The following is a 15446-nucleotide window of genomic DNA, read 5'->3' on the forward strand; positions in this document are numbered from 1 at the left end:
TTCATCCGGTGAACATTCGTCGTCCGGATGTTGGTCCGGATGTCATTTTATGTAAACACTGCCCGCATTTAGAGCAGAAAAGAGAAAGAAAGTCGAGGATAAAAGAAGACCGTGGATAAGTCCATTTCGGCACAATTTCAAGTGAGCCGAGTTCCCACCCCCTGCCGTGAGTGAATATTCCGCTTTGGCCAGACAACTTAGTGCACATCCTCATACCATGATCCCCTTCGGATTCACTCTGAAAATAATTTACACTAACTAGTTTAAAAGTCACACTAAATGACGTTTCGCCTGGTTGACCCCAAGTCTCGTTTAAGGGTCGGGTAATCGAGTCTAGTATAAGTTGAATATATAGGGAACCATGTCTAACTTAAATATATTTGTGTTTAGTTTAACAGATTTAGGGCTTCTGGATTTTTGACAACCTATCTAAAGTTGAAATAGGTAAGTAGCTTCCTATGAAAGACCAGTAAACGGACGGAACGGACACATTTATTTATTATGAAGAATCTACGTATCACAATGTTGAAAGAGTACATTCGCATATTTTAATCAATATCACTAAAATGTTCCGGTCAAGGTGCTTCAGGATCTCTTTCTGCCTTCCACTTCGCTCTTCTGCCGCTCAACATTTTGCACAATTGTCTCGGATTGTTGCCCGGAATATCTGCAACAATGATTCCTTGCCGTTCATCACTTCGGAAGTGTCTAGAACAAAAAACCAATCCATTGAAATCAAACAGATATGCTGGAATTTGTTCGGCCAAAACGCCTCTTACAAGTCGATGGCTTTTAGAGCAACAAATATTGAGAATGACTTACCTTTTATTTTCCCATATCGTCTAGGAACAAATGATGTTTCAAATCCAACTTCTTGCGCGAGACACACACGTATTTTAGCCGCAAATAATTACAATTTCACCTCGACAAAATTGACACCAACAACGTGAAAAAAAAAACAATGATGGTGGTTAGCGGTGGGAGTTATACACTGGTCAAATTTCGCGGGTGCAAAACTTGCATAGTTTAACTTATTGGGTGATATGAATAAAAAACTTTGAACTTTACTACATGTAGCATCTACTCAACAACAAAATCCACAAAGTTTACTACACTTTTGGTATGAATAAAAAAACTTTTCGAACATGTAGTGCTTACTACTTTCGAACATGAGCAGTGACTGAAGCTGCATGTTAAGAAATTTCCATTCAGAGTGCAGAGTGATTCTGCACGTAAAGAACAATCTATTCAGAGTGACGCCTAAGATTAATACAATCATGCATATGAAGAAAATGCATGGAATCTAATCGATTACGCGACAATTTGCACAAATCATGAAGGTGCTGTTATTTGACAAAATTTGTAGTGTAATTCTGGTATTCTCTTTATGTCTATGATTTTATGATGATGGTACATCAAAGCATTTTCTGGGTGGTTTTCGACCTTCGCCAACGCCAGTGATTGATGATTTTTTAAATACTAGCTTAACATCTATGAAGAGATCTTGAGATTACAGCTATCAAATTTGGAATTACATATTTTCTAGCACCAGTACTGAGATTCTGGTGAAATTGCGGTAGAATTTTGATGCTCCCCGTGTGTTTCTTAACAGCATGTTGAATTCCGGAAGTTCTAAGTGTTTCTGCGATATTCTCGTTATTTTGGTGGGGTTTCTGATAGTGTCCTTGGAATGTCTAGAACTTAGAATGTCGAGATTTTTATGGGAATTGTAGTGATTCCATTGGTAGTCGTTAGAATTCAATGAAGATCTCCCCTAAAACACCAGGGTTTGAAATTATCAAAATTCTTGTCGATTTCACAAAAAATCCCATTGAAATCTATAAAATATTTACCGACATTCAAATCGTTTATATTAAAGCTTTGCTTTGAAATTCCAACGGAACTGGAGATCAACGGAATCTTATTAAAGGTTTTTACAATTATTACAAAGATTGATTTCCAGAATTACAAATATTCACACAATAATCCGCAGGAATCCAACCGCAATCTTATAGATTCTTACAGCAATACCGTCTCAAAGATACCCACAGAATTCCAAGAGATTAATATTCGGAATCCCATTCCCACCCCAATTCTAGAGTTTTTACCAGATACCTAATATTCCGCAATATTCCTAGAATGGTATTTAAACTTTCAGAATTACCATAAAAAATCCGACATCCCAATCGGAATCCCAAAGTTCCTACAGGAATTTCGGAATTCCAAAGGAAATCTGAGATGTCAGAATTTACACGAAAAATTCAGAATTACATTATAAATATGTGAATTCCTACCGACATCCTAAAATTCATAGAAAATAACATAATTATCGTAATGCCAGAATTCACACGGATATTACAAATTTCTACTGCCGGTAATCTTTTCGGAATCTCAGCATTGGCGGGGCGAATGTTTTCGTAACCTCAGAATTCCTAAACAAAACTCAAAATACCTTCCGAAAATATCAAAACTCATATCGTTTTCTCATGATTTTTACTCAAAAGTAAATTATTCTATTCAATTCTGCAATTTCAAAGCATGTGTAGCAACCTCTGAAGCTAACTACCAGTAGCTTTGTAGTAAATGCTACCTTTATTCATAGCAATGCGTTGTTAGTAGTATGTTCGAAAGGTGTAGAAAGGAAAATGACACAAACATGTTCCACTCGTGTTCCACATATAGCGTTTACTACCGAGAATGTAGTAAACTCAACTTTACTACATTTTATTCATACGGCCCATTATGTGGGGAATGTATAACTTCAAAACTAGACTACGTGTGAACTTGAAGAATGGCAAAAAAGATTATCATTTAAACTATCGACGATTTGATCGGATTCTGAGTGTTCATTCGGTAGTTGGCCTGCCGGAAAATCATGCAGTGCAGCTCCCGCGTGTGATGATCATCATTGACTGATGATGACGAAATTCGAAACGTCAAAAAAGAAAAGCAACAAAAAAACGAGCAGCGCCTCTTCATCAGCCAGCAGTCGGAATTTCATGCTGATTCGTTTTTCTGGTTTTTCTCGCGAAAATTCAATCATTTTCCCATAATTCGTGCGTGAATGTCGTCGACAGACATCAGAAGTAGTGTGCCAAGTGTAAATTCAAGCTGAGCGGTGCATTTGTTGCAATTTTCACTTGATTGAAATGTAGTTCCTTCCTTTTGCCTACAACATTGTGGTGAAGATTGCGTGTGATTTTTGAACACTTTTTTTTTATTGATCAGTATTATTATTGATTGATTCTCCGGCTGTTTGGGCACGTCAGGAGTTAATCATCAATGTTAACTTCCTTTTCCCGATCAGCCTAGATAGCCGTGTAGTGTCGGTAGCGGTTGTTTCAACTGGCTAAGAATTAACACTACGGACTGCCTGTTCCGGTGGTAAAAGTCCACCTCACAGGTGACCTCTAATTCATGCGGCTTTAAGCTTACCGTGCCTAAGAATGAATGGTTTAGGGGGGTCTAAATAAAACCTAACCGCAAACGGAGCCTGTGGAGTACCAGGGCGCCCTCTACAGTATTATGCCCTTCCTGTGCTACCCGGAGGCAATGGTGCAGGTGACCTTGTGTTTCTCCGAGATAATCGGCTGCCCTTCTTCAGTCTCAAGCCTGAGGCTAAATAAGGGTGGGATTATTAATACGTTGTAAGTTAGTTTAAAATTTCCACCTCTATGGTTTCGCATTATGCGTATTACACAGTGTAGTCTGTGCTTTTCGCCTTTGGCGACTTTTAAGAGATACCGATCTGGTTTTTCTCGCTGCTGGTCTTTTTCGTTCTGAAATTGCGAAAAGCCTAATCCTGCCTAGTTTGGGTAGTGGCTACGGTTAGGATAGCTTAGTCAGACCAATCTTCAGCATAAAATATCAGCAACGATTAATCTTTGTAGACTACTGCAAATGGTACAGTTCAAATGGCGCAAAAACCTTACTTTTGTGAACTTTTTTCTAGGTAACCTTGTGGATCCAGTTTTTGTTACTTTCATAAACATGAAATGGCAAACTCGCGTGCCATACCTCGTGCAAGCGTGCTCGTAAATAGGGCTGACGTTGCTACACTCAATTCTGAGTTAACAACCAGAGATGTATGTGCTGTCACAATTGATATTTCTGTTGGTAACCTCAGTAGGAAATACGTCTTTCGTTTTGTGGTGTATTTACCACATGATCAACCATCCCCAATGGATGATGTCAAACGAGTTGTCGTTCACTGCCTATGAAAAGGCCTTCTGCTGATTTGTGGGTAGTGATGCTGAAACTCATCACATCATCTGGAGCAGCTCAGATATTAATTTGAGAAGCTCCAGTCTGATGGAATGCTCAAGTAGTTCAAATCTTGGATTACTTATTTTAGGGAATCGCCCAACCTTCATGGTATCTGCTAGAGAAGAAGTGTTAGACATAATGCTCTGCTTGAACAGAATTTAGTCACGAGTTGACGAACTGTCATGTATCAGATGATGAATCATTATCTGATCATCGCTACATTTCTATATGAACATATGAATGTAAATTTGCAGACTTTGCATTTGTTATACTCCACAAACTGGAAATTGGTTGTGACCAAATTCTATGAATTCTCTCCGTCCATTGGAAATCCTAGTGATTTGAATGTTTCCATTTCCGGTGAATTGGGACACAATTGTCCTTGATTCGAGTGAAACCCACAATTGCTTGTCACTTTGTTACTCACAACTCCCTTTGCGGGACTAGTTGACGTCTGGCTATTTGTAAAGGAATATGTCAGATAGTCAGGCTGCTTTTAAAGCTCTTGCTTAGGCCAACTCAAGGTCTAAGCTTGTTATCGCACGTCGAACTCAATTTGAGGAACTGAATTCAGTGAACTCTGTTAAACTTATATGGGTCCTTGCTATTCTTCCATTGCTGGGAATGAATTGGCTTATGAATTAGCTCGCAATGGAGCATCGCATGACTTCATTGGCTCTCAGGCAGCTATTCCAATTTCGATGTGCTGGGTGAAGCTTCAGAAAATTCTTGGGCGGCAACTCAGCACAAGCAATATTGGAATAATTTTGAGTCATGTCGTCAAACAAAATTGTACATTACTGAGCCATCCCAAAGGTGGCTAAGTATTTAACAAATCTGTCAAAGCAGAATTGCAGTCTCTTGTTAACAACCTTGACTGGCCACTGCCGACTCAACTATCACATGGCAAATATTCAGTGTGCTGATACATTTTTTGTGTGATAGTTGTGATTCCGATTATGGAACTTCTTATCATCTGATATGTAACTATCCAATCTTCGCGTAATTGCGATTCGAATTACTTGGTTAACACTTATTAAGTGAAACTGATTTCAGAAACCTGAATCTTTAGGACATTCTGTTATTCTTAACCCGCTGTGGTAATGAGCTATAGGCTCTCTTTACGCTCATGCGTTTTTGCAGTGTCCTTTTTAGGGCGCTGTTCGAACCCATTGTGGTATGGAGCTACATGCTCTCAATTCGCTTATGCGATTTTCCCTCTTCAAGGGACCCCACTCCTATTTCCTCCCATCTTTCCCTTCCCTTTCCTCTCCCTTCGGGTAGATGATGAAATAGGCTCAAATATGGCGATGGCACAAATCTCCCAAATGGCGGGGAACGTGCCTCTGGAGCCGGCTTTCTGATACCTGATACCTTTATTCATAGCAATGCGTTGTTAGTAGTATGTTCGAAAGGTGTAGAAAGGAAAATGACACAAACATGTTCCACTCGTGTTCCACATATAGCGTTTACTACCGAGAATGTAGTAAACTCAACTTTACTACATTTTATTCATACGGCCCATTATGTGGGGAATGTATAACTTCAAAACTAGACTACGTGTGAACTTGAAGAATGGCAAAAAAGATTATCATTTAAACTATCGACGATTTGATCGGATTCTGAGTGTTCATTCGGTAGTTGGCCTGCCGGAAAATCATGCAGTGCAGCTCCCGCGTGTGATGATCATCATTGACTGATGATGACGAAATTCGAAACGTCAAAAAAGAAAAGCAACAAAAAAACGAGCAGCGCCTCTTCATCAGCCAGCAGTCGGAATTTCATGCTGATTCGTTTTTCTGGTTTTTCTCGCGAAAATTCAATCATTTTCCCATAATTCGTGCGTGAATGTCGTCGACAGACATCAGAAGTAGTGTGCCAAGTGTAAATTCAAGCTGAGCGGTGCATTTGTTGCAATTTTCACTTGATTGAAATGTAGTTCCTTCCTTTTGCCTACAACATTGTGGTGAAGATTGCGTGTGATTTTTGAACACTTTTTTTTTATTGATCAGTACACTTTTGTCGAAATTTTCGTACTCATTTCACCGGAACATGGCCATGCGTAGGCCTCGCGTCAAGGTGGCCGCGAATCTTGCGATTCGGCGGCCAACGAAAGCGTCCGCAGCTGGTCCAAGTAAGGAATCGAAACCGGTGATCGCTCCGATCCAGCCCAAAGAAGACATCGAGGAACCGCAAGTGGCAAACGCAGAGGAAGATCTTCCACCATCGGAAATAGCGGAGATGAAACGACCTGCTTGTAAAGCAGAGCAAAAACCGGTCCCTGCTTCTTCCCCAGTAGCAGAGCAGTCAGCATTTAAATTTCCAAGTATGTTTATTACAGAGCTGGTAGCGAGAAGAGGCGCAAATATAGTACCATATAGTATTTAGGCATTACATTTAAAGTTCCCACCGAGATTTACATAGAAATTCGTTAAAGCATATCTAAGAATTTCTCCCGGATTCCTTCTACGACTCCTATCGAGAATTTCTTCAGCGATTTGTTCAATCTTCTTTTCTTCCCATGACCTTATGTAAAGTAAAACTAATAAATCCACGTATGATAAATGAATTACAATTTCAAAAATTTCTCCAAAGATTCGTTCATGAACACATCCAGGTTTCTAGCCGGTTGTCTTCTTCTTTTTGGCGCTACGTTCCAACTGGAACAGAATCTGCTTCTCAGGTTTGTGTTTTTTATGTCTTAGGTTCTTATGAGCACATCCACAGTTATTAACTGAGAGCTTTCTTTGCCAATTGACCATTTTGCATGTGTATAACGTGTGGCAGGTACGAAGATACTCTATGCCCTGGTAGTTTGAGAAAAGTTCCTGGACTAAAAGATCCACGACCAGTAGAATTCGAACCCACCCCTCAGCTTAGTCTTGCTGTATAGCTGCGCGTTGTCCCGTAACGCGGGTAGAATACCTTTTCGAGGTGTGTTCGGGGTAAGATCTAACAAATTGTACTCTTGCTGTATCTGTTCTTGTGAATACTTATAAGTTACGGTCGGAAGAGTATAAGAGAGTAACAAGCCACTAAGACCCACCTATTTGTCCTAGATGATGAGGTGATGAGATGACGAAGTGGAAAAATGGCTCAATCAGCATCTGAGGTTGGTTCCAACGCATGAGACAATTGCTTACCAAGTTCAAGAGTTTATCTTTCGATATCTAGGAGGGAAACGATTCCGAATCATTGGAGTAGCAGACCTCTTAACTTCTAAAATAAGCTTTTTGTTTCAAGGAATCTAAATGTCTCATGTGATGAAACATGTTCACAGTTTCAAAAAACGACTTTGAACCTTATAAGTAGAAGCAATAATTTGATACGCTAGAATACCGATGCATGGTCAAAATCAATATCATTCAACCAGCTTAGTGGCAGAACCTGATTAAGAGGCGCGCTATTGAGAGTTTAATGGTGACAAACTGTTTTCTCCAAAAGGTATAAATAGCGGTATCTTTTTCTAAAGAGGCTCTATGCAAAATGGTAAAGAATGATATTTGTATAAAAAACGACTACTTCATTATTTCTCAATAGTAATGGAGTAGAACGACATGCACTAAACAAAGGACACGGGTATACCACAAAAGATCAAAGAAAACTGGTCGCAGTGGTTCATCCCGAACAGAAACAGACATAGCTGCGCGTTTACTGCTACGGCTAGGCCCCAGCAGGCTTTAGATATTCTATAAATTCTATGATCGGCGAGAATTTCCAGGATTCAATCAAAATTTGTCCTGAGATTCTTTAGTCACTGTTTCTAGGAATTTCTCCAGAGATTCTTCCAAGATTTCACACAAATATTCCTCTACTAATACATGTGCAGAAGGGATTCCTTGAGAGTTCCTGGGAGAAATTGCTCGAATATTCGATCAGGAGAATCTTAAAAAATCCACCAAGAAGTTCAAGAATTTCTCTACAGTTTTCAATGTTTATTTTTCATGAACTTCTTCAAAAATATAACAAATACTTTTACTGAGTTAGTTAAAGACATTTCTCCGAGATGTTGAAAGGATTACACTATAAATTATTTTAGAAATTCCTCCTTAGATTTCTTCATCCAAGATTACTTCAGACGTTTTTCTTGATTCTTCCAGACATTTTTTCATGATTCTTCCAGCAGTCCCTTGCAATAAATCCATAATTTTATTACTTAAGAGATTCTTCCAGAGATTTTGCTAAAACTTTCTCGAAGAACTTTTCATGGAACAAGAATTCCGTCATGGGTTACCTACACTAAACGTTGCTCTGGAGAACACAAATTACCCTAAGAAATCGTTTAAGTATTCATCCTGGGATTCCTTTGGAAATCCTTGTAGTGATTATGCCAAGATACAGGCATTTCCATTGGAATTGGATATTCATACGAGAATTTCAGATTTTACTATTATTTTCTTCAATCATTCTATGTCTTCTATGTTGATTGGGAGATTCACAGATATTCTCTAGGAATTTTTACAACAGAAAATAGTTTATTGACTCTTCAAGGAATTTTCAGGGATGTTGAATGAAAGTTCTTCAGGGCTTCCTTCAAGAAATTGTTCAAGTATTCGCACAAAGATTTTTTTCTAGAAATACCGTCAGTTATTATTACAAAGGAAACCGCTTCAGGCATTTTCCATGATTTTTCACGGATTCACGCTCTTTGGGATTTTCTCTGAGTATTTCTTAGGGATTTTTTTTTAGAATTCCTACAGCAAATTTCTCAAAGATTGCATCAAGAATTTTGCTATTGTTATTATTATAGTGTTGTGGCAATATTTTTTATGGTGGTGATTCTGGAACCGTCTCACTGTACTACAGGTTCCAAGAATGTTTGGCCTTTTTTCGTTGGGAAACATCTTCTGGTCTTGGGACATCTGAAAATCCGTAGAAATCTTTGTCCTCATCGATTGACTCCCTCTTACGTTTTTTCATTGTGGTTGTTGGCAGTTGTACCACTGTCCGAATTCGTTTGGGTTCGTAAGCAGCCTTCAACTGTCGCCTGTGCGCATTCGTATTGTGCTTACCGACCAGAATCTGGAAAACTTTATCAGACATTCTTTTTATAAACACAGCTTCCAACCATCCTGGAAATTTGTTAACATTTTCGTAAATATCTTATCCCCTGTCACCAGCTTATTTAAATCATTCTGAGGACCATTAAAAACTGCTGAAGAAGAACCCGATACGTTCTTTAACACAGAACTTTCTGATTTTCGCTCGCCATCACTTAAAAAAACATTTGTAGGTTTTATGCGGATTGATCAAATCCAGCAACATTTTTGGTTTGTATGAGAGCATTTTTTCAGAAGGAAATATCCCTTCAAAATCAGAAATAAATTTAACTTGAAATCCATGTCTAAAGCTTTCGTTTTATTGTCAAGCAAAAACTTTTTCAATGCCTCTTTTGTATGCAATAACTTTAAAATTCCTTCTCTCAATGAGTAAGGAACTACTACAGTATGGCCCATAAAAAATGCGAAAATTGTTGGAACGTGAATATAGCATCTACAAGCGTTATTTTCATTGTTTTTGATAGTGAATGTTTTTTTATTATTGTAGTATATTCTGACACCACTTCGCTATACAGGACAATTTTTGTAATATTTTTCTTACTGTCCTATATAATGTAATAAAGCAAATAAGTTCAAAGGTTTTGCCCGCCCAAAGCTAGAAACAGCGTTTGATTGTCGTATACTCTGGTGATAAACTTTCCACCTTCAAAAATCACACTTTATTGTTGAAAATTTTGGTTTGTTTGGTATCAGAGGATGGAGGAGTTCTTAGAGAACGTGTTTTTCATGATCACAATAAAATATATTGCTAGGGTCATAGTTTTGAGGGCATTTGCGTTTTATAGGTTTGATATGCCTTTATTTTTTTGTTAAAGTTGAATAAAAAATAAATACGGAGGCCTATAACAGATTTTTGAGGATAAAATTTGTTCCTTCGGTTAGAGACAACTTATATCAATACTAGAGCTAATAGGTTTCGAGCAAAACCGAGCCGCTTATCACACTTATATGAAGGTTCAATCAATGCTCTCCAAAATGAGTAGTTTTTTCGAAAATATGTTTAAGTTTTCAATTACCCAGGTATGAACCAATTCTATCGTTTGATATGGGCGTATGCTGGAGAAAAGGCCTGTGAAGAATCTCACGCCGTCGTTGATGTTTTAGAAGCTTTCATCACACAGATATTGAACTCGACGTCCGCATGATAAAATTTAAATGTATGCTTCCAATTTCTCTCTGGTAAAGCGAAAGTAACATATAAAAATCATGTCCAAAGCGAAAAATTGAGTCTAAATAGATTAAACAATACAAGTAATGAATAATATTAATGTTTCATTCACATTTTCTATGTAAAAACTATTATAAAACATGATATGAAGATTTTCGCATTTTTTATGGGCCATACTGTACCTTATCTTCAAGCTTCAACACGTTGTCAACCAATTCAAGTTTAAACATTTGGGCATGAAAATCTCTATATTGAGTAGGAACAACTTTAGGCCATCTAAAAGTAATGAAATTTATTATTTCAAACAAACACTTGTCTACTTGTGTTTCTTTTGAAAAATCATTTTAAAAAAAATAGGCTTTTTATGTACCGTAACCTGCTCTAATTCCGTGTGTTGTCTAATACCGTGTATTTGGGAATTATGTGGATTTCTAGCATATTATATTATTTATTTTTCTAAATGGTTGTCACAAACGTTAGCACATTAAGTAGTATTTAGAAAGCCATGACAAACTTGAACTAAAGTTGCACACACAAACAAGCAAAAATAATGTTAGAATGTAATCACCTGGTGTCAATACACGGTATTAGGGCACGGTTGCTTATGTGTTCCAAATACCGTGTTTCAGTTATAATTCCAAAATGGCGAAGTGAAATATACATTTTATTTCCCGAATCAATCATGCAAACCTCAATACGTTCTTCGATACAAAAGTTTTATTTTTGATGCGCTTCGTTCGTTCAATTGAGAGATGTTTCAAAATGTGACTCAGCAGTCGGGATCAGATGCACGGTATTTGGAACACTGGTATGTTTAACAACATCAACTGTAACTATGGTTAAAATTTTCAAAATGGTTCAAATCATATTTTTTATGCAAAGTATATAAAACGGTCTACTATATAAAACATAAAAGACTTGAAAATAATCATACGTTATTTTTATCTGATCGATTGAAACTTGATTTTTTTTAACCTCACGGTAATAGAGCATGTCACGGTATTCCTGATCCAAACCTCCTGGTATTCTCTGATCCAGTGGAAATCTACTGCAAAAATCAGCATTCCCTAATTTACTTCCAGGGCGGTACTCAATTACAAAATCGTAAATAAAGAGTTCCATCACGTAACGTTGTAATCTAGTTACAAATATAGAATTTCGTCCATCCTTTCCAAAAATACCAATTAAAGATTTATGATCAGTAAATACTTTAAATTGCTGGCCAAACAGAAACTTATGGATTTTTTTATAACAAATACCAAAGCTAAAGCCTCTAAATATAATATTGGATACTTTTTTTTAGCGCCGTGGAAAGGAAAATGAGGTAAAACATATAGGACGTTCAACTCCATTTTCCGTTTGTGCTAATACTCCCTGTTGGCGAGCAGCCAACTCAGAATAAATACGATTTCCAAGTTTTTTAATAACGGCAAAGGTATATTAAAAACTTCCTATAAGTTATGAAATTCATTAGAGAAGTAGCATTATTATCTTGAATTTAACTTACGTTTAGTACTTTAATTCAGAACGAAAATTGTTGTTTCTACACTCTAGGCGAAACGAATGAAGGGATATCCTCTAAAGAGCCTTTAGGTTTTCTTAGCTATTCTTTTCAATGTGAATTCATTTGTCCTTACCGCTCTTTACAAGGTTCAAAGGCTAGAATGAGTTCTCCGGTAGCACATCAGCAAACGACGTACCCTGCATAACACACTGTATCGTATTGTTCAGGTATCAGAAGGCCGGCTCCAAAGGCACGTTCCCCACCAGTTGGGAGATTTGTGCCATCGTATTGTTACTTAATTGACAAAATTCTAACTAGTTAGTTTGTCTTACCGCAAATTGTAGATAAAACAATATAAATGAAGATTATAGCTTTCTAGATGCGACTTGTGATCTCATCTGAATATTTTTCTGTATTACAGGTTATCCTAAAAGAAATATGATTAGGACTCAAATTCGTGGCTGTTTATGACAAATTCACACAACCTTATTAAGTAAGCTGCTCCTAGTTTTGATACTAATAGCAAATAGCTAATATAAAAATAAGGATACACCGAGACTTTAAATTCTAAAGGACAGCAGCGAGGCATCAAATCACTCGATCTTTCTTCTATGGACCTATGCACAGGTTCACTATTTGACGTTTTAGCGGTGCCGTGTTATTCATGTGACCATGGTAACGAGTGAATTTGGTACCGCTCTAAAGTCAAATTAGTGAACTCGTGCATTGGTCCATGGTATGGGTGCCCTAGTGTAGATGTTGTTGTGAACCTTTTTTTTTCCTTCTAAGCAATGGGGGGATAATCTGCTCAACAGACTCCGGACCGAGGTCCGGGAGTGTGGGGTTGGGGACCATTTACTACGTACAAGCAGTAAACAGGACTACACCCCCGACCCACTAAACCATATCCATTGCCGCCAAACCCTTCGTCTCTCCGGGACCACCAAGAAGGCATTGCTTCGGAGAGGGGCTATTGCACATCGCATCCTCCAGGTTAGCTGCGTAGCCATGCAGCAACGAACATCGATGACACGCTTAGGGGGGTCCACCAAGGTAGCATGCTGGCGCATTGCCAGCTTCCCGGGTGGTCCTCACCTCCCGTTGTCCGCTGAAGGCGGGCAGGGTCGACCATTAAGCCCGCGCCCAGCTGCACCGCAGGTATCAAGAACTGATACTGCGGGCTTCGCAATTTGACCTACTGAAGGCTCAGGCCCTATCAGCTAGCACCAGCTGGGATTGCTGACGAAGGGGCCTCCACCTGCCCCGAACAACCAGAGGCTCGTATCCACCCAGTAGGCCGGCGCCACGACAGCAGCGCTACCAGGATGTTCTCCCCGCGGCCACTTAATCGCTGTAAGGGTCGATTTCGACCGTAGGGCACCGGTATGACCTACGTAGCCGACTGCGAACCCTTGGACCACCTGTTGATTAGCGTCTGCACTAGTCACTCCTCGAGTCCACACGCCACCTCCTTTGGAGTTCCGAGACGATGTGGGTGATAGCCGATGAAACGGCATTCCAGCCAAACTCGTCTGCACACATCCTCTGGACCAAATTGTCCGGAGTCGTGTCCCGACCGCATGTGGCAAACATGCGGTCACGCATTGTGCGGAAACGCGGGCACACGAACAAAACGTGTTCCGCCGTTTCCTCTAAACCTGCACAAACTGGACGTTCGGGAGAACCCGCATGACCGAAACGGTGTAGATACTGTCTAAAGCATCCATGACCCGAAAGGACCTGTGTTAGGTGGAATGTTAGTTCCCCATGGCGCCTATTGACCCAGATATCTAACCTCGGAATCAACCTGTGAGTCCACACTCCCTTGGTGGAACTGTCCCACGCACGCTGCCATTTGACCATGGAGGCCAGTCTGGCAGTCCTGCGTATGCCTCTTGTGCCGCGCATTTCGAAGCACTCTATGTCTTCCATGATAAGGATACCAATAGGCATCATACCGGTGATGACACAAAGTGCATCGTGTGACACGGTACGGTACGCGCTCGCAACCCTCAGGCACATTAGCCTATAAGTACTCTCTAGCTTGCTACGGTAGCTATCGGTACTCAAAGCCGTGCCCCAAGCCGGGCCACCATACCTCAGTATGGACGAGGCGACACTGGCCAGAAGCTTACGCTTGCTGGCGTACACCGCAGAGCTATTGGACATCATCCGGGACAGTGCCACAATAGCTGTGGAGGCTCTCTTGCAGGCATAATCGACATGGCTACCGAAGGTAAGCTTGTCGTCGATCATCACCCCCAAGTGTTTGACGGAGCGCTTCGAAGTGATTGTGCAGTCGCCCACACTGATCACCGCTTGCTGCACCGACTTTCGGTTGTTGACAACAACAGCCTCAGTTTTGTGGTGAGCCAATTCCAGTTTCCTGGAGCTCATCCACTCCTCCACAATTGCGATCGAGTGGGCTGCAGTCAATTCCACTTCTTCGATCGATTCACCGTAGACCTCCAGCGTAATATCGTCGGCAAAGCCAACGATGACCACACCCGCCGGGAATTTTAATCTCAACACCTCGTCGTACATGACATTCCATAACACCGGACCCATGATGGAACCTTGCGGGAGTCCTGAGGTTATGTGAAAGCACTTCCGGCCCACCTCTGTGTCATAGACTAATACCCGATTCTGGAAGTAACTTCCGAGAATCTTGTACAGGTACTCGGGTATCCCCAGACGCAGGAGCGCATCAGCAATAGCCGCCCAACTGGCACTATTAAATGCGTTCCTTACATCCAGGGTCACTACTGCGCAGTAGCGAATACCCCTCCTCTTACGCTGGAGTGCTATCTCAGCGGTTTTCTTAACCGTCAGAATAGCGTCTACGGTGGACCTCCCTTTCCGGAAGCCGAACTGGTTGCCTGAGAGACCAATTACACCCTCGGTGTACCTTGACAGTCTGTTGAGGATGATCTTCTCGAGCACTTTCCCCACCGTGTCAATCAAGCATATTGGTCTATACGCCGACGGGTCACCGGGTGGTTTCCCCGCCTTTGGCAATAGTACCAGACTCTGCCTCTTCCACGCATCTGGAAATACTCTCTCGTCCAGGCATATCTGCGTAGCAGATCTGAACATACCGAGAGCCTCCAAGATTGCGACTTTGAGGGCCAGGTTTGGAACTCCGTCCGGACCTGGTGCCTTCCCCGTGCTTAGGGATTTTGCAATCCCTACAAGTTCCTCATCGGTTACTCTATCCTCATCGCCAGACCCAATCCCCGGCTGTCCTACAAAAGGAGGCCATGGGCTAGGGTTGTGGCGCGGGAAGAGCCCTTCGATGATCCCCTCCAGCATCTGTGAAGATTGCTCCGTAGGAGCAATTGCACCTCTTGTCTTCGCTATAACGATCCTGTAGGCATCACCCCACGGGTTCGCGTTAGCACTCTGACAGAGTCCCTCGAAGCAGGCCTTTTTGCTTGCCCTTATCTCG

At 40.5% G+C, this 15446-nt stretch overlaps 1 protein-coding gene and 1 long non-coding RNA gene across 3 annotated transcripts in view; one reads left to right on the plus strand and one right to left on the minus strand.

Moving 5' to 3' along the window:
* Nucleotides 1-453: 453 nt before the first annotated feature.
* LOC110681457 lies at nucleotides 454-1068 on the minus strand. The gene is made up of 2 exons (XR_002503207.1): nucleotides 823-1068; nucleotides 454-708 (listed from the first exon to the last, which is right to left on the minus strand). It is a non-coding gene; the product is annotated as an uncharacterized LOC110681457 (long non-coding RNA).
* A 1640-nt stretch (nucleotides 1069-2708) lies between these two features.
* LOC110681458 (transcription factor TFIIIB component B'' homolog) overlaps nucleotides 2709-15446 on the plus strand; it is a 41443-nt gene continuing 28705 nt past the window's right edge. The window contains exons 1-2 of one of the 2 annotated variants that reach the window (XM_021857218.1): nucleotides 2709-3211; nucleotides 6261-6592. In XM_021857218.1, the coding sequence (XP_021712910.1) occupies nucleotides 6319-6592 (274 nt within the window). In that variant the 5' untranslated portion in view covers nucleotides 2709-3211; nucleotides 6261-6318. Of the gene's footprint in view, nucleotides 3212-5759; nucleotides 6593-15446 lie in introns of those variants that run through there. The other variant, XM_021857217.1, reaches the window with a different exon arrangement.

The sequence above is a fragment of the Aedes aegypti genome, unplaced genomic scaffold (assembly GCF_002204515.2).
Source record: "Aedes aegypti strain LVP_AGWG unplaced genomic scaffold, AaegL5.0 Primary Assembly AGWG_AaegL5_hic_scaff_948_PBJ_arrow, whole genome shotgun sequence".
Taxonomy (NCBI): domain Eukaryota; kingdom Metazoa; phylum Arthropoda; class Insecta; order Diptera; family Culicidae; genus Aedes; species Aedes aegypti.